The 18,123-nt window shown below is 50.0% G+C and overlaps 1 protein-coding gene across 1 annotated transcript in view; it reads left to right on the top strand.

Moving 5' to 3' along the window:
• Positions 1 to 9,371, top strand: part of PADI2 (peptidyl arginine deiminase 2) — a 43,223-nt gene extending 33,852 nt beyond the window's left edge. The window contains exons 12-16 of the mRNA XM_044237267.1: positions 1,491 to 1,635; positions 2,363 to 2,456; positions 4,207 to 4,292; positions 5,551 to 5,679; positions 6,310 to 9,371. Coding sequence (XP_044093202.1) covers positions 1,491 to 1,635; positions 2,363 to 2,456; positions 4,207 to 4,292; positions 5,551 to 5,679; positions 6,310 to 6,543 — 688 coding nt within the window. The 3' untranslated portion in view covers positions 6,544 to 9,371. The remainder of the gene's footprint in view (positions 1 to 1,490; positions 1,636 to 2,362; positions 2,457 to 4,206; positions 4,293 to 5,550; positions 5,680 to 6,309) is intronic.
• The last annotated feature ends 8,752 nt before the right edge of the window (positions 9,372 to 18,123 follow it).

Here is an 18,123-nt window from a genome sequence, read left to right as displayed (position 1 = left end):
ATGAGAAGACATGGCCCTGCCCCAGAGTGTGAGTACTTGGATCTTGGGCCTGTCCACAACACTGTCACTCCCTCCCCAGGTGACCCACTTCCCAATAAAAAGGCAGATTCTTCTTTGGTCAGGACAGTCACTAGGAAGACTGAATACTGTGGGTCCTCATTTCACAAAAGGGCTGCCAGCAACCTGCATACATGGGATCAGCCAGGATTTGGGCACCAAGTCCCTGTGAGCTACAACAGGGGATACTCTACCTTCTGGGAGGCGGCCAGTGCCCGTTTGCCCACCGCCTCTCCTCCCTCCACTCAATAGTCAATCATCCATTCCTCTGGTATTTTCCATGCCCTAGCCAAGTGCCAAGTGTGAGCCATGGCATTCTAAACCTGAAGTCCAGCCCCCACCTTCAAGGAAAGAGTGGAGATCACAGACATGGAACAGTCGGGGCAGGGGGACGACCATATACAGTGACAGAAAGAATGATAGGGAGCCGGGGAACCCAAAGATGGGTCCCTAACCCCTTTAGGGAGTCCAGAGAGGGCTCCTTAGAGACAAATATTTATTGAGGGCCTCCTCTGTCAGGCACTGCTCTGGGCTCTAGGGATACATCAGTGACCCAAGCAGGCAAAGCCCCAGATCTTGGGAAATTTTCAATCACAGTGGGAGGAGTACAGAAAATCAACATGGAAGCCAGCAAATGAGACGCTTCTGGATGCTAATAAGTTGCAATGAAGAAGGTAAAATAGGGTTCCATGGCAAGGAGTGAAGGGGCAGGTGCACTTTAGCTTTTGTGGTTTTAAGGAAATGACTTGGGAATCGAGGCTTGAATGAGAAGGGAGCAGCCATGGGAAGATCAGAGGGAAAGGCATTTCATATAGACGGAACAGCAAGGGCAAAGACTTTGAAGGGCTAGCTAACACGTAGGAAGTAGAACAAGGAGGAAGGGAGGGAGAGGTGGTAGCAGGTCCAGGCAGGGACCAAATCAGAGAGGAATTTCTTGGCCACTGGGAGGGCACTAGGGAGATTGAAGACCTCAGAGAGTCTAAAAGTCAGGAAGGACTTCCTGGAGGAGGTGTCACTTAAACTGATTAAAGATGGAAGTTAAGTAGAAGTTAACGTAATAAAGAGGCACACAGACTCGGGCAGATTTTGGAACCATACCTGTGCCCTAGCCCCCTCCAGCAGTCTAGGCAGGGCCACTGAGCACAGAAGATGGTCTCTTTATGTCAATTGACACCCTCAGGATCTGAAAAAGCTGAAGGCTGGGCCCCATGCCATTCATACAGACCTTGGCTCCAGCTAATGCCTCCTTCTTTCCCCCTTGAGCTCAAATACCTTCTTGCCTGCACCAGGGTCTCTCAGCCCTTCCCCTGACTTTTGCTGATGCCACCTAGGATACAGGCTGGGTTGCAGAGGCTGAACTGCCGCAGACCCTCTGGTGAGGCAGGCACAGTGGGAGATCTGAAGAGCGGCTTCCTCCCCACCCCTACCCCCAGGTCCGGCGGTCGGAGGATGACCAAGGTGGTGCGGGACTTCCTGCAGGCCCAGCAGGTGCAGGCGCCCGTGGAGCTCTACTCTGACTGGCTGACCGTGGGCCATGTGGACGAGTTCATGACCTTCGTCCCCATCCCGGGCAAAAAGGTGAGCTAGTCCCTGAGTCTAGAGTGAATAGGATGATGGCGAACCCATGTACTACCAGCTCTTGTTAGCAGGGGCCAGGATCTACAGGTAGTGGACTACATGCATAAAGGAAGAAGGAAGTAGGCTCAAGTCGGTTTGCCTGTTGTCACTGTAGCGGGTAAATGTTTAATCCGATATACCAAAATACTAGCATTGCAACAGGTCATCAATGTACAAATATAAATGAGAGATTTTATGTTCTTTGATCCATACCAAGTCTTCAAAATCTGGTGCGTATTTTACTCTTAACCACATATCTCAATTCAGATTAGCCACAATTCAGGAGTCCAATAATCACGGGGCTCGTGGCTACTGTATTTGCTGTGATGCTCTAGAGAGCTCTGGGGTATGGGCCTGGGGCTTTTTCATTTTCTGATGTGAAAGAAATGGCTGCAACTTCATACCCTGGAAATGTCGTGTAAATGGCCTGTCCTCTTAGCCCCTTGGAGATGCAGTTCCGCCCTGTCCGAAGACATTCTGGACTCTGAGCTTTGACGTGATGTCATTGCTGAGGTGGAGGAATTTCTACAGCAGGAAGGGCAAAAAGTATTCCCCCAAAAGAAAGAAAGCCCGGCCAGGCCTCCTTGCCCCTCAACACTGGGAGGCCTGAGACAACAGGCAGATAGGGATCCGAGTCCCTGGTCCCTTCCCCCCTGCTGACACGGTCCCTCTGGACGTCCTCTTGCAGGAATTCCGAATGCTCATGGCCAGTACCGCAGCCTGCTACAAGCTCTTTCGAGAGAAGCAGAAGAAGGGCCACGGGGAGGCCATCATGTTTAAAGGTGAGTGCCCGTGGGGCCTTGGCAGGGGGTGGGTAGCTGAGCCCCCAGAGGGATGCTTGGGAGGATGGGGCAGGGGATCGCTTTGCCCCTGAGCATCCAACTCCCCTTCCCTGGGTTCCTGGCCCACTCCAGCCTGTGAGCTCACCGTGGTGGGAAGCAGCGGTGGCCTCTAGTGACCCTCGCCATGGTCAGCCGGACCATCGAGCCGTCCACCGCTTCTCATTATCAGCAGCAGTGCCAAATGCTTCTCCAGGACCAATGGCACCAGACACAAAAGAGAGTTAATTGACATGTGATCTGTATTCAAGGAGCTTGAAAAGGAGATAGAGAAAAACAGACACAACGCAGTTTAGGGACAGGAAGAAAAGTGAGCGTACATAGACATGAGCTAGAAGCAGACATCACCACCGTCAGTCCCAGAGTGAGAAATTACCTGCTTCATGTAGACATTCCCTTCACTGGGCCAGATGTAGACGGGGATTAGGTGTGCTCTTAAATGAACCACGGAAAGAGGGGAAGCTGATCAGACGGAGACGGTGAGCCGGGTTAGAGAGGCCGTGAGAATTTCTTCCTTACATGTTTTTCTTAAATTATTTTATGTCACTTTTCAGGTTGGTATCTCCAACCTGCCTACTCCCCAAAGTCCCATTACTAAAGCTGGCTGATACTTAATACATCCCTGCCTACTGGATCTGAAGGCAGTGTTCCTGATAGTTACTGGTATCTAGAGCAGATGAGGTCAGTTTAAGCCCTCTGTCCTTTTTTGATTCCCCGCTGATGGGAAGTCTTTTCTTTGGATTAGCAGGCATGGGTCTGGATTTTCTGGAGGCTCCTTTATATATTAAACATACTCTAAAGCTACGCATAGGATATAGAAACCATTCTCTTTGTAGAGATAGGTCCAAGTGGGGCGTGGAGACGGTGCAGGAACAGCAGGGGCGTGAAAGCCACTGTCTTTGCCACTGACACCCTGCAGGACTGGGAAGGGCAATGGACCAGCAAACTCTTTCCAGATCAGGCAAAATGGAAAAAAAGAAGGAGGAGGTAGAAGAGGAGGAAGGGGAGGAGGAGAAGGAGAGGAATTATGATTAATAGCTTAGGCTCTGAAATCCAACTGTCTGGTCTGCATGTGGGCTCTGCTACTAGCTATAAGACCTTGGACAAGTCATTGAAATTCTCTATGCCTCCGTTTACCCATCTTTAATGCTAGCAGCTACCTCATAGAAATATAGGGATGATTCCTGAGTTAATCCCTGTAAAATATCTAGAAGAGTGCCCCGTCACACAGTAGGGGCCAGATGAGGGTTAGGAATTGCTAATCAGACCAAAAGCCAGGTATGGACCAGGAGGCAGGTGCAGCAGCGACCAGGGCAGGGGCTGAGCATGAGGCAGTTCTGGAAAACAGGAAGGGTGACCTTGGGGTACCTGCTCTGCCACCCCCACCCCCACCCCTGGTCAGCTGCTTGTCCTTAGAAGCAGGCTCCTGGTGGGAGGCCCAGATACTTGTGTAACCCCACCCTCTGGCCAGAAAGAGAGCAAGACGCCACCACCAGGTCTCTGGCCCAAGCAACATAGCCGCCCTGGCAGAGGGGCCTGGGCTCCCGGGGCCGGCCCTCCTGGGTCTCAGCCTGTCCTGGCTCCATCTCCCTCTTTCCCGCAATTAGCCCCAAACCTGGGGGCTTGATAGAGGGGAGAATGCAGGCTGGGTACCTGAGGCTAGACTGTCCCCTGTGACCTCTGACTTCCACAGGCCTGGGCGGTATGAGCAGCAAGAGAATCACCATCAACAAGATTCTATCCAACGAGAGCCTCGTGCAAGAAAACCTGTACTTCCAGGTAAGAACAGGGGGCCCTAGAAGGGGCAGGGTTGTGCCCAGTGACACCACTCACATCCTCACGGCTTCTAGAGGGAATGACCAAGGGGTCATGGCACATGACAGAGGGAAGGGCCTCCATGAGCATTTGGTTCAGCCTTCCTCCTCCACCCCCCTGTAAAGCCGGGAGCTAAATGGAGGGGCAAAGGCAGGGTGTGCAGGTCAACAGAGGTCAGAAGCAGCCAGGAGACCAGGGAAGGAGACCATAGCAGGCCGTGCCAAAGAGCCAAGGGCTCTATAAGGCTAGAGCCTGAGACATCTGGGGGAGACACAGCCCTTTAAACTATGATGTGGGAGCACCTGGGTGACTCAGTCAGTGAAGCATCCAACTCTTGATTTCAGCTCAGGTCTTGATCTCAGGTTCATGAGTTCAAGCCCCACAAGGGGCTCCATGCCCAGCATGGAGTCTACTTAAAAAATAAATAAATTAGGGGCACCTGGGTGGTTTATTCGCTAAGAGTCTGCCTTCAGGGGCACCTGGGTGGCTCAGTGGGTTAAAGCCTCTGCCTTCAGCCCAGGTCATGATCCCAGGGTCCTGGGATTGAGTCCAACATCGGGCTCTCTGATCAGCGGGGAGCCTGCTTCTCCACCCCCCTTCTCTCTGCCTGCCTCTCTGCTTACTTGTGATCTCTATCAAATAAATAAATAAAATCTTAAAAAAAAAAAAAAAAAAGAGTCTGCCTTCGGCTAAGGTTATGACCCCAGTGTTCTGGGGTCGAGCCCTGCATCAGGCTCCTTGCTCAGCGGGGAGTCTGCTTCTCCCTCTCCCTCTGCCTACTTGTGCTCGCTTTCTCTCTCTCTCTCTCTCTGTCAAGTAAATAAATTTTTAAAAATTAATTAATTAAAATAAAATAATATGACTCAAGCTACAGACCTGCCCTCTAGAAAAATTAAGTGTCGGTATATGCCCTGGATTTTTATTTATTTTAGGGGATCAGAGTCTCCAGAAGTTTGCCATGAACCGATTGACCTTCTGAGTCCCCGTCCCATTTCTGACTAACAGCATGATTTCTGTGATCTTCTGTCCTGCTCTCTGTCACCCCTGTCACCGGACCCTGATGGGAGGGGCACTGGAGAGGTGGCGGGGGGCGGAGGTGAGCACTGGAAACCTCTCTGGCGTGCTGGGGCCCAGGGACTGCTGCTGCCAGAGACAGGAGCAGGGTGGACAAAGCGACAGGAGTGTCCCCTCATTCACCTGCTCTCCGTCCCCTCTCCCCCAGCGTTGCCTGGACTGGAACCGTGACATCCTCAAGAAGGAGCTGGGGCTGACGGAGCAGGACATCATCGATCTGCCCGCCCTGTTCAAGATGGACGAGGGCCGCCAGGCCAGAGCCTTCTTCCCAAACATGGTGAGGCACTCGGGACCCCAGACTTCATCCAGGCCGCTGAGGGGCAGCCAGATCAGAAGGACCCCTTAGCTGAGGCTGTTCCCTCAGGAGGTCCAGGTGCTCGTCCTGGCTGAACTGCAGGGCGTCCTCGCCCACCCGCCCCAGGCCCCTCGTCCTCACTGGGCTGCATTCCCTCCGAGGAGTGAGACGCTCATCCTAGCTGTCTCCCTGGTGTCCTGGGATATCCTTTCCCTTAGCAGATAGCGAAGTGCTTTCTAAGTTAAAAAAGCCTTTACAGAAAGGAAGGATGCTTTTCATCCTAGGGGAGAGTCTTCTGTGAGACGGGGGAGGTTAGAACACATGCACAGGTACACACTTGCACGCACGCACACACCAACACAGACACATATAACCACGTGCAGGTACCTGTACACAGCATACATGCGGAGGTAGGTCACCTGGTTTTCCACTTCAGCTCTACCACATAGGAGCTGCTTGGCCCCCTCTGTGCCTCTGTTTTCTCATCTGTAAAATGGGGATGATCACAACATCTACGTCACAGGGAGTTAGGAATGCCCAAGAGCTTGGAACAGGGCCCAGTGAGTGGTTGGTGCTCATTAAACGGGAGCTGTTGCCCACTCCCCATCACAGGTGAACATGATTGTGCTGGACAAGGACCTGGGCATCCCTAAGCCGTTCGGGCCCCAGGTGGAGGAGGTGTGCTGCCTGGAGACGCACGTGCGCTCCCTGCTGGAGCCCCTGGGCCTCTGCTGCACCTTCTTGGACGACATCTCTGCCTACCACAAGTTTCTGGGGGAGGTGCACTGTGGCACCAACGTCCGCAGGAAGCCCTTCTCCTTCAAGTGGTGGCACATGGTGCCCTGAGCAGCCGGGGCGGGGGCTGTGCTGTGCGGGTCTCAGCCCGTCAGTAACCAAGATTGTGGTGGGACCAGCCCTCATCTTATGATTGCAAGATGTTCTTCAGCAATAATGGTCAGGAAACTTTGGCGGGGGGTTGGGGTGGAGAAAAGGATGATTATTTCCAGGACCTGGAAATTGCACGGCACACCTGGGGCCACACAGCAAAGTTGCAGGGAGAGAGAGACAGCCCAAGCCTGGGGTTCTGCTTTTTGGGCAGTGGAGGGTGGGGGCCGGGGGTTTTGCAGCACCTGCGGGGAGTGGGGGATGAGGAAAATCGAGGGGCTCAAATGGTCAGCTTTAGAAACCAGCCAAGATTTCTGAAACGAAGGAGCCTGGGGCAGGAGGAAGCCTGGTGTTTTATCTAGTCCTGTGGCTGGCAACAAACATGCTTATTGGAGATGGCTTTCTTTGAAGTGGATACCTCGCAATCAAAGCCCAAGTGAGGCGCTTGCATTACCAAAAAGAGAAAACACACACAACTGGGGCCTTGGCACCTCCCTCCTTCCTTCTCTAGACCCCTGGAACCGCCCCCCAGTGCTTCCCCTGCCTGCCGAGGACTTGACAAGGACTGGACTGTCCCCACCAGGCCTCCAGGAAAGGGGAAGGGACCTGAGACATCTGTGCCTTGCCATCTCTCAGAAGGGCCCCAGCGTCCACCAAAGTCACCCCTGATGAACCTCAACTTGGTTCCTGAAAAGAGCTATGCCTTTGGCCAGCCTCTGAATAGCCCTAACACGAAAAACCAAGAAACAAAAACTCTGTACCCAAACCATTCCCCAAAGAGTGCTTAGTCTCTTGTCCAAAATTGAAGGAGGGGAGAAGGGGAGAAAGTTCTGGAAGCTCTGGGATCACCAGCTCTGGCAGCCATGCTCTGAAGGTCAAGGTAGATCCCATGGAAAGGGACCCTGGGACCCCCAGACGTACTTTGAACTGCCGTCATCATTTCAAGTTTCCCACTCCCTTGGAGCGTGCAGGGGGCTGCCTTTAATTATTCATTCCTTCCCGGTCTCTCTCAGACCCCCTTGGCTTCCTCTCTGCAGTGTAGACATCCCTGACTAGCTTCCCCATTCCCTGAGGGTCCAATAATTTAGCTTAGAACCTTCCCCAGAAGTGGATTTTCTCAGACCTCTCCATTTCTAAGATGCTCCTTATACTTCATCTTTCTGTTGGACACTGGCTCTCCCAAACGCTTGTGAGGCTCCCCCCAGACCAGCATCCTTGAACCTGAGAGTGCCGTGGGTATAGATGCCTGGGCTCAGCCTTATCCTTCTCCTGCCTGGTTCTCCATTCCCTGGGCCGTCCCTGGCCTCCCTCCTCCCATGCCTCCACTTCCTATTCCCGATCCTATCCCTCCAAGCAGCTAGATGGGGACTGGTTTGCCACCAGCCAGGCTCAGACCTGCCCCAGGTTATAATTAAAGACCCACCAGTTCTCCCCAGACCTTAGCCCCGACATCTAAGGACCTGGGCTGGCCCCCAGCCCAACAGCCAGTTCTGGGCCAGCAGGTGGCCTTAGACACAGACTGTCTATCCCATGGAAGTTCACCAGCACATTTGCTGAACATCCTCTCATCTGCTCATAACCAGATTAATTCCCTGTCTCCAACCCAAAAGACTCAGTTTCCACTAAAAAAAAGTTCCTTGAGGGCCAGCTGATGTCGGGAGAATAAGTGAATTATAATCCCACATTGTGGGTTAAAAAGAACCAATTTATAGCCAATGAGACGGTTATAAATTTGTATTCTTGCGAGAACAGGATTTTCTTCTTGGGTTATTTCATTCATGCATTCAGCAGACGTTTCTTGTGTGTCTACTAAGGGCCAGGCACAGTGCTGGGCTCTGAGGATGTGGTGATCCCTAGCAGGCTAGACCTGGTCCCTTCCTCCTGGAGCCGGTCAGTTCTCAACATGCCATGTCCACATCTAAATGGCCAACATTTGCCCTTTCAGTGATACGCTCTTCCAAACTGAGAACCCGCTATATTCAGGAAAGGCCCGGGGTCACAGACCTTCCTGCAAGTCACAATTTTGGATGAAGGTAGAGGGTTCTTTTCCAACCAGACCTCCTTTTCCACCCAGCTGGGCCAGTACCCACCCGATAGATCAGACCCCAGAGCCTTTAGAAGCTGTTGTGTCCCTGCCTTTGGGGGCCACAGGCCCAGACCTCTGCAACCCCAGAGCTGAAAACACCAAGTGCCTATTCGAAAGTGTCCATCTGGAGACTTAGAGTTTGTCGTGTGTGTGTGTGTGTGTGTTTGTGTGTGTGTGTGTGTGTGTGTGTGTGTGTGTTTGGTTAATGTGGGGTTTGGGGTTTTCTTTCATTTTTTTTTCTAGCCTACCTTTAAGGGGAAGTGAGCATCTCCCATGTGGAGACAGTGTGTGTTTATAAATTTTTCTAAAGCTCTCCCCATCGGTAAGCTGGTAATTTCTGATGATTCTGGAGCCCCCAGGACTCAGACACCCATTCCCATCTTGCTTGCCCCTCCCACCCCGTGTGACTACCCTCAGCGTGCACAGCTCCCCCAGTCCCCATGAACTCATCGCTCTTCCCCATCCCCAACTTTCTATAAATGTAGACCTAAGATACAGTTCTGTGTTGCAAAACTCAGCTAAGTTCCTGTTTCGACCTTTATTTTGAAATAGTTTATGTAAGAGGGAAGGGGAGGTGCCGTGAAGATGGCAAGAAGCAGGGAAGTTTCAACTTTCTGGACGAGAGGCCATGACAGAGATCGAAAGATGTTTGGGGAAGAGCCTAATTAAATAGCAATAAAATAAACCATCAGAGGGGAAGTCATGTGTTGGTGTGATGTTCATTGTTGCCTCAGGGACACGGCCTGGAGTGAAGCAGGCCAGACAGGGGCACTCTTCTGGATTTGTAACCATTATTCTTCTGGGCACAAGGTCAGGGCTCAGCAAAGGTATCTCAAGGGTTTGGAATCCCCCACACATTCAGTGGATGTGTATTCCATGGCCACCCCCAAGGTCAAGACCAATACCCACAATAAAGTCTGGCTGTGTTTTTCTGGTGGCGTTGTGCAGAAGGAGATCTTGAAATGAGCAACTGAGAACAGGTGATTTGTTATTTACTAAGTGCCTCCAAGAAAACCAGGAAGGGAGTGAAGGGAACAGGACAGGCAAGGGGAAGAAGCCAGATGAGAATGTGACTTGAATCTGATCACTAGAAAGCCCTGGAGCATAAGTGCAGCTCGGAGCTGTTCTGCCGGGAGGCAGAGTTTTGTACACCTGCTCTAGTAAGTCGTTGGCTATGGGGACTTTGGCTCTCTGAATGGGCAAGGGGGCACCAGTACCAATCAGAGCTGCAGTTAGCAGCAAATTCATGGGAGCTGGGGTATGGGCTCACAACCAGAAGAGGATCTGGTAGGGCACCAAGAGTGTCTACCGCTCTGGACCATATCATGCTCTTATCATATGGAATTGTTACAAGAGGACATTTGTGATTTGACTCCTGGTATAAAAATCCATATTACACAGCCACAGTCTAACAGGGTCTTTGTGAACAAACGCTCCGAAGCCCTAAAAATAAAGCCACTTAGTTACTTCCTGAGCCTGGAAACCACTCCTGAGCTCTTTGGGATGGACATGGGGGCTTCTTGTCCCTCAGCCCCGTCTTGGACTTCTAGACTGATGTTTTGTTGAAGCTATCTTAAGGAGCAACTGCAAAATGGAAATCACTAGTTCTCATACTCCCAGATTTAACCCGTGGGTCCAGCTGTCTGAGGTCACACTTCCCTTTTATACCCAACTAAGGTGGCCCAAGCCACAGCGATGGCAATCTTCACTGGGGTTTCCACATCCACCAATTTCTGAGACTCCCCAAGGGATGCTGGTGTGTTAAACCCAGCCCTGGTGGTGCTTTCATATCTTGGCCACTCACCTAACTCAGGATGGCTGGAAGTCACCCTGAGACTTCTAGACTTCTAGAACAGCACTTTCCAACAAAAATGCAATGCAAGTTATGCATGTAATTTTAAATTTTCTACTTAATAGGACATCTTCATTCAGATTAGCCACAAGGAGCACCCATGTTTGAAAGCACAGTTCTAGAATCTTCTCTGCCAGGCTGACCCCAATTATAAGAGTAGGCACATTCCTTAAATCCCCAGAGTCCAGCTAGTCTGACTGCAATGGCTAACAGAAGTTTATTATTATAATACCGAAAAGAGAAGCATAAAATAGACATCAGCCCTCCCTGGCCCCAGTGTGCAGAGCCTTGCTCCTCCAGGAGGTCCTCTTGCCTGAGCTGTGGCCGCTGCCATGTTACCAGAACTGGCCTTGCCCTCAGCAAGGGGAGTACCTTTGGGCAGGCCACCTCTGCCCACTGTCAAGATGAGAATCCCCATCAGCCCCATGGAAAATAGAACAGCCTCACTTCCACAACTCAACCCTGCATCTTCCTGCGAGACGTTGTCTGCAGGTCCCGGGTGAGTGGAGTCAAGGTCCCCATTATCTCAGCCCCTTCATTCCAGATGGGACCTGATCCATACCTCAGTAGAGCCAAGAGCTTGTGGAAGTGGGATCCCTCCCCCAAAATAAAAAGAGCAGCCAGGGATGAATTCTGCCTGCCCGGGGGGACATATCCAGGATCCTTACCCAAGCAGCGTCAGGTCCAGGGGACTGAGGGCAATGTTTTTGGTAACGCAATACAGTGAGTGACATCAAATGACAGCACGTGGTATCTCTTCCACCAGCTGGACAGCCAGAATAAGGACATGCCCAGGCAGAAAGCTCAGCTCTGCGGCCTTGTCTCCAGGCTAGCTGTTGTGAGAAATCTGCCTTTCCATTTCAGCTTCACCTCTGGGCAGCCCAGGCTCCTTTTGAGCCCTAATGGCTGAGAAAGCAAAGGTCTGGGCTTCTCTAGCTAGTCGGGAAAGAAAGTACCAGGTTCAGGTCAAGCCTGCTTGTGCCTTGGCCCCTCATGCTCTATAACCCAAGACCCATTTTGTCCATTGTGGGTATGCCTCCAGATGAATTTTATGGACCTGTCTCTGACTTGCATTCTGGAACTCTCCTTACACGCTATCCTGCTACTGGAAATATTATAAGGCTTACTCTACTTTCCTCCCGCAATTCCTAGCACATAGCGCTCAGCAAAGACCTTTTTTTTTTTTTAGATTTTATTTATTTATTTATTTATTTATTTGTCTGAGAGAGAGACAGAGAGAGCAAACGCAAAGGGAGGAGGAACAGAGGTAGAGGGACAAGGAGACTCTGAGCTGAGCACAGAGTTCCACCCAAGGTTCGATCCCACAACTCTGAGATCATGACCTGAGCTGAAATCGGGAGTCAGACGTCTCACAAACTGAGCCACCCAGGTGCCCCAATTGCATTTTGAATGAAAGAAAGAAACATCTGTTCGACTAAGCAATGGAAGCAGAAAGATCAGCCCAACCAAGTGGGAGGTATTAATAGCCACCGTGTCTTAGGCACTGACTACGTGCCAGGCACCTGCCTGCTTGAACTATGTGAAAAAGCCATTTTGAAGGTCAAAATGATCAAATAGAGATGATTTCACATGATATTTCACGTTCCTCATCGCCTCTGATTCCCCCCTACCACAGAGCCACGAGGTTACTATCCCCACTTTACAGATAAGAAAACTGAGGCTCAGGGAGGAAGTGATTTGGCTCAAGTTTCCACAGCAGGAAGTAGCGGAACCAGGATTCCCACCAGGGTGACCTGACTCCAAAGCCCACACACTGAACCTCTGCTCTGGATTACCCCGTCTGAGAAGCAGCTTAGTAACCCGAGTCCAATGGGTCATCAGCTCATTTATTCACAAATGTTTCTTTCACGCCAGTCATTTCTTAGCGTGGCCCATTAGAACCGTACAACAAGAATGTCCCACCACCTGCAAGCTTCTGTCTGGGTATTAGAGGATTCCAATAAATCCCTCAAAGGCACCAGAGCCCAGGGTGAAATGGCCTCTCCACAATATAGTGTGTTCTCTCCAGGCTTTAGCTCAGACTAAGAGGGCATCTCCAAACATGAGAAGCAAATTACATTCATTCATCTGCCCTATCCATTCTTTTTTCCAATTTACAGTTACTGGAAGCATCTATCGTGCGTAAAACTAAAGTGATCATATGATTTCACACCTCAAGCAGAGTGAAAGGGGGCGCTACTAATAATTTCACCGGATAGCAGTGCATGAAACAGGAACCATCCTGGGCAAACCAGGTTATCTCTTCTCCTTGGAAACCCCTATGCATGAGACATGATCTGAACTGAACTGATAGCCAAGTCAGGGTGACAGACAGGAGGCAGACTGATGGAGTAGAGACTTGATGAGTATTTGCTGCATGGAGGAGCGAAAAAGGTACAAAAGCCTTTGGAATCACACACACGTTCGCACGCACAATTTTTTCCAGCTAGGAGAGTGACCAAGGGTGGCCCTCGTGTTCATTAGGCTAGGATGAGCGTCGACTGAGTGTAGGAATGGATGACTGGTCAGAGAAGGGAGCACTGCCAAGCTGAGCAGAGACACAAGGGGGAGTAAATGTGTGCCATGTTTCAGAAATGGTGATCATAGGGGCGCCTGGGTGGCTTAGTCGCTAAGCATCTGCCTTTGGCTCAGGTCATGATCCCTGGGGTCCTGGGATCGAGCCCCACATCAGGCTCCCTGCTTGGCGGAAGCCTGCTTTCTCCCTTTCCCACTTCCCCTGCTTCTGTTCCCTCTCTTGCTATGCCTCTCTCTGTCAAATAAATAAATAAAATCTTAAAAAAAAAAAGAATTGATGATCATAGTGAAAGTCTAAGACATAGACTAAAGCCTGCTAAAAACACAAGGGTTTGAGCAATGGGGACCCCCTGAAGATTCAGGATAGCTGCAGCCACATGATCAATTCTGCATTTTAGAAAGAAGACAGTAACATATATATTTTTTTACTGCTCTTAAGCTAATAGGAAAATCATTTTTAAGAAACTACCTGAAGAACGATCAAACCATGGTACATGCCTGCATTGACACATTTGGGAGTACATAGATGAAATAGATCGGTGAGCACTGACATGGAAAGAGCTCCAAGACATTGGGATGCCTGGGTGGCTCAGTCCATTAAGCACCTGCCTTCAGCTCAAGTCGTGATCCCAGGAGTGGGATCAGGCTCCCTGCTCAGCAGGGGAGTCTGCTTCTCCCTCTCCCTCTGCCCCTACTTGCGCACTCTCTCTCAAATAAATAAATAAAATCTTTAACAAAAAAGAAAAAAAAATGATGGGGTGCCTGGGTGGCTCAGTGGGTTAAGCCGCTGCCTTCGGCTCAGGTCATGATCTCAGGGTCCTGGGATCAAGCCCCGCATCGGGCTCTCTGCTCGGCGGGGAGCCTGCTTCCTCCTCTCTCTCTGCCTCTCTCTCTGCCTGCCTCTCTGCCTGCTTGTCATCTCTCTCTGTCAAATAAATAAATAAAATCTTTAAAAATAAAAAAATAAAATAAAGAAAAAAAAAAGCTCCAAGACAGAGCACTTGATGTCAATATTTTAAAAAACCACCAAGCAAAGCCATGGATTTCTTTAGAAACATACATATGTATATACATGCAAAGAAAAAGATATGAAAGCATTCTCATGAAACTGACAATAGTAATCACCTCTGGAAAAGGAAGTGTGACTGGGTGGATTTAAACTTTATCTATGTTGCTTGAAATTTTTACTTCCCAATAATTTAATTACATATGTATTTTAAAATTTTTTTAAAGCTGCCTGAAACCCATGTCATCATTTTTATGCTGAAGTCTTTCTATCCTGATTAGCATAATCTCTTTTTTTTTAAGAGTTTATTTATTTATTTGATAGGCAGAGATCACAAGTAGGCAGAGAGGCAGGCAGATAGAGAGGTGGAAGCAGGCTCCCTGCTGAGCAGACAGCCCAATGTGGGGCTCGATCCCAGGACCCTGGGATCATGACCTGAGCCGAAGGCAGAGGCTTTAACCCACTAAGCCACCCAGGTGCTTCTAGCATAATCTCTTTTATTCCACTTTTATATTCCCCCAGCTGGGCTTCCCACCACAGTTTACGACTGACCAGCTCCTTACAGATACTAATTCATTTTCTCTGCCTGTGAGGCGACTGATTCTTTTTCCCGTTTTACACAATATAAAAGTAATGCACAGAGACAGTAAGTAACTTGCGCAAGGTCACACAGCAAAAGACCGATAAAACAGCATTTGAACCTCCAAAGGCCTGCACACTTAACCACTCCACCTACCTGCTCTCTAGAAGGTAGAAATTGCTTTAGTTTTTTGCACCCGTCTGACTGGTTCTGTTCCCAGGGACCCAATGTCTAGTCACTACCCATGAGTATTTACCGCTATGCGTTTTTCACATTTCATTGACACAACTCCTTCTCTGATAGAAAGAGGTGCTCAAAATTCAGATTCAGCTGGAAAGGGTATTTTACCCCAGACTGTGTTTACAAAGCACACACCCAGAGGATCAAATTAACTGCTAATTTGAGAGTCTGCTGGTGATGTGGCAGGCAGGCAGGAGTGAGACAGAGGTTAGCGGGGTGGGTGAGCTCTAATTGTGTGTGTATGTGTATGTGTGGTGTGGTATGATGCTATAGGGCCCAGAAACGTGACAGTCCCCAGAAGGCTTTGGGCCATTTGCTAAGTCCCAGCAGCTGAGCTGACTTCAGCAGTGTGAAACGCAACCCCATCTGGAGTGGAGGTGGCTCGTGACTTTTACTCCGGGAGTTCCATAGAGACTGCTCATGAAATTGGAGAAGTCTGTAGCATATGATGGTCCCCATCCCACTCAGAGAGAATATTTTGAGATGTCTAATTATATGGTGGGGTTTAGAGGGAGGAGGGTTTAGATAAGCCCTTTCTGAGGGCAGGTTGAAAAGGGCTATTAGGGAGCTGTGGACAGTTCCATGAGGCCGCGGCTCCCTCTGCAGGTGGACCAGAGTAGCTGCAACCACCAGGATCCCGGGGAACCTTGGAGAGCCTGCACAGAGCCCAGGCATCACCCTAATGGAGGACACTGACCTCCTAGCTGTATGACTTAAGTGAGTTGTTGACCCTCTCTGAGCCTCTCTGAGGCTCAACTGCCTCAACCACAGAGGGAACACAAGCAGGGGGAAGAGCCCGATGCAGGGCTTGATCCAGGACCCTGGGATCATGACCTGAGCGGAAGGCAGATGCTTAACAACTGAGCCACCTGGGCGACCCCTGCCTCAACTTTTTTTTTTTTTTAAGATTTTATTTATTTGTCTGACAGACAGAGATCACAAGTAGGCAGAGAGGCACGCAAAGAGAGAGAGGAGGAAGCAGGTTCCCCACTGAGCAGAGAGTCCAATGTGGGGCTTGATCCCAGGACCCCAGGATCATGACCTGAGCTGAAGGCAAAGGCTTTAACCCACTGAGCCACCCAGGTGCCCCATAGTCCCCGCCTCAACTTTAAATGAAAGACAGAAATCCCTACCTCATGCGGTTGCTTTCATGATTAGACAACGAAAATGTACCCCAAGTGTTTGCAAAAGGTCTGATACACAGGGCCCGTGAGTCTGCCGTGGCAGCTGACCTGGAGGCCATGCTGGGGGTGGGTCGATTGGATGTGGCAGGCCGGAGAGTCGAGGTACACTCCAGATTTCTGACTTAGTGTTGCTGAGAAAAGAGGAGCTGTTAACGCCTCAGGTGTTACATATGATTGGGGACAGGTTGCGTTTCAGAGACCACTGGGACACCCAGATAGAGATGCTCAGGAGACAGCTGGACAAAGGGAAGAAGTCAGCTAGAAATGAAAGAGAGAGACCATTGGTCAAAGGCAAACGAAATCCCAGATTTTGGATGAAAATGTTCTTGAGTCCCACCACAGAGATTAACTGGGGTGAGGTGGGTTTTTCTCAAAAACAAATAACTCTCCAAGGCAACGAAATTATCTGATAGTTCTCCCCTAGATCTTATCTGATAAATCTTCCCTAAATCCTTGGCCCTCTGGCTAGGGATGAATCTAGCCAGGTTGCCCTAAATCACAAGACCCTAGAAATATAGTTGATTGTACAAATGATAGTTGATACACCAGAATGGTTTGGGTTTTAATTTTTATTTTTTAATTTTTTTAAAGATTTTATTTATTTATTTAACAGAGAGAGACACAGCAAGAGAGGGAACAGAGGCAGGGGGAGTGGGAGAGGGAGACGGAGGCTTCCCGCCAAGCAGAGAACCTGATGGGAGGCTCGATCCCAGCGTGACCTGAGCCGAAGACAGACACTTAATGAGTGAGCCACCAGGCGCTCCTGGTTTTAATTTTAACTCTGGACTGGAGATCCTGACGCAAGATTCCCACCCAACCAAGATCGCTCAGCTTTCCCATTATCCAAAGACTAAGAAAGTCTATAAAATGGAGGCAGTTCTTCCAACCAAGAAGGGTTGTTATGAGGACTACAAGACTATTTATGTAAGCAAATCTGTAAGTGATGGAGCTCCGCATAAACTTTAAGCACGTAGCCGACTGTTGAAAAGCAATACTTCACTCACTAGACAAATGGAAACAGACAAACAAAAAAACCTCAGGTCTCACCACGGGGACACCTTAGGAAGATCTGTCAGGAGCAGGCCATGAAAACTTCTAAGCCCTGCAGCTGTGCCTTTCTGGAATCCCAGCGTTCAGGGCGGAGGTGCAGCCGTCCAGGAATTTATTCCTCCATAACTCTGAGCTCCCCAAATCCCCATGAAGCCCGGGAATGGTGTGACTGCAGGGCGCGTGGGCCCCTTGGCACCAAGAGCCCCTCCATAAATCAAGGTCTCACTTCTGCTGGCCTCAGACTGCTTTTTCCAAGGTGACCTGGGCAAAGTAAAAGGGTAGTCTCTTCTCTAGGAATCAAATCTGCCTTCGAGATGAAAAAATCATGAAAAAGTCAACGGGACCAGTTCTCTGGAAACATATTCCTTGGAAGGAGAGGACACTATTCCTTTATCTCAGAAGACAATTCAGCCAGGAGGAGCTAGAGAGACAGTGACAATCTTCCCATGAATTCACCCAGGTTGGGTGGCCCAAAAGGCCTTGAGGCAGACACAGAGGAGCCCTATTCCTGTGCCAGGTCAGCCCCAGTGAAAAGTTAAGGTGACCTCAGCCCTGTCAACAGTTACGCTCCAGATGGCCCCCACCCCACACCACCCCCAGGCAGCCTCCCGAATCACAGAACCCTACATCAGCTGGCCCAACACCCTGGTGATATGGGCAAGGGAACTATAGGCCAGAGAGGAGAAGGGACTTGTTGAGATGAGAAGCCTTGTCACACAGGCTTGAGAAGTTTGGAGGTTAGACCCAGGGGTCCAGGCTATTTCATGTGGCCTCACTGCACCCCTCCTTTTAATGAGGCCACAGGCCAATGTAGCCAGGTTCCAGCTCAGGGCTCCAGAAACTTAGCCCCAATAAACCAATTCGTCTGGCCTTCTTCATTTCCCCAGTCACATCTCAATGATCTGTGAGAAAACCAAAGACTGTCAAAAGATGCCCTTCATATGTTAGAAATAAGCAGGCAGAGAAGGGAAAACGTCATTCCTGACAAACACTGATACCTGCAAAGCC

This window comes from Neovison vison, chromosome 2 (genome assembly GCF_020171115.1).
Source record: "Neovison vison isolate M4711 chromosome 2, ASM_NN_V1, whole genome shotgun sequence".
Classification (NCBI taxonomy): Eukaryota; Metazoa; Chordata; class Mammalia; order Carnivora; family Mustelidae; genus Neogale; species Neogale vison.
Note: the sequence above shows the minus strand (reverse complement) of the source record. Positions and strands in the feature narration are given on the sequence as shown.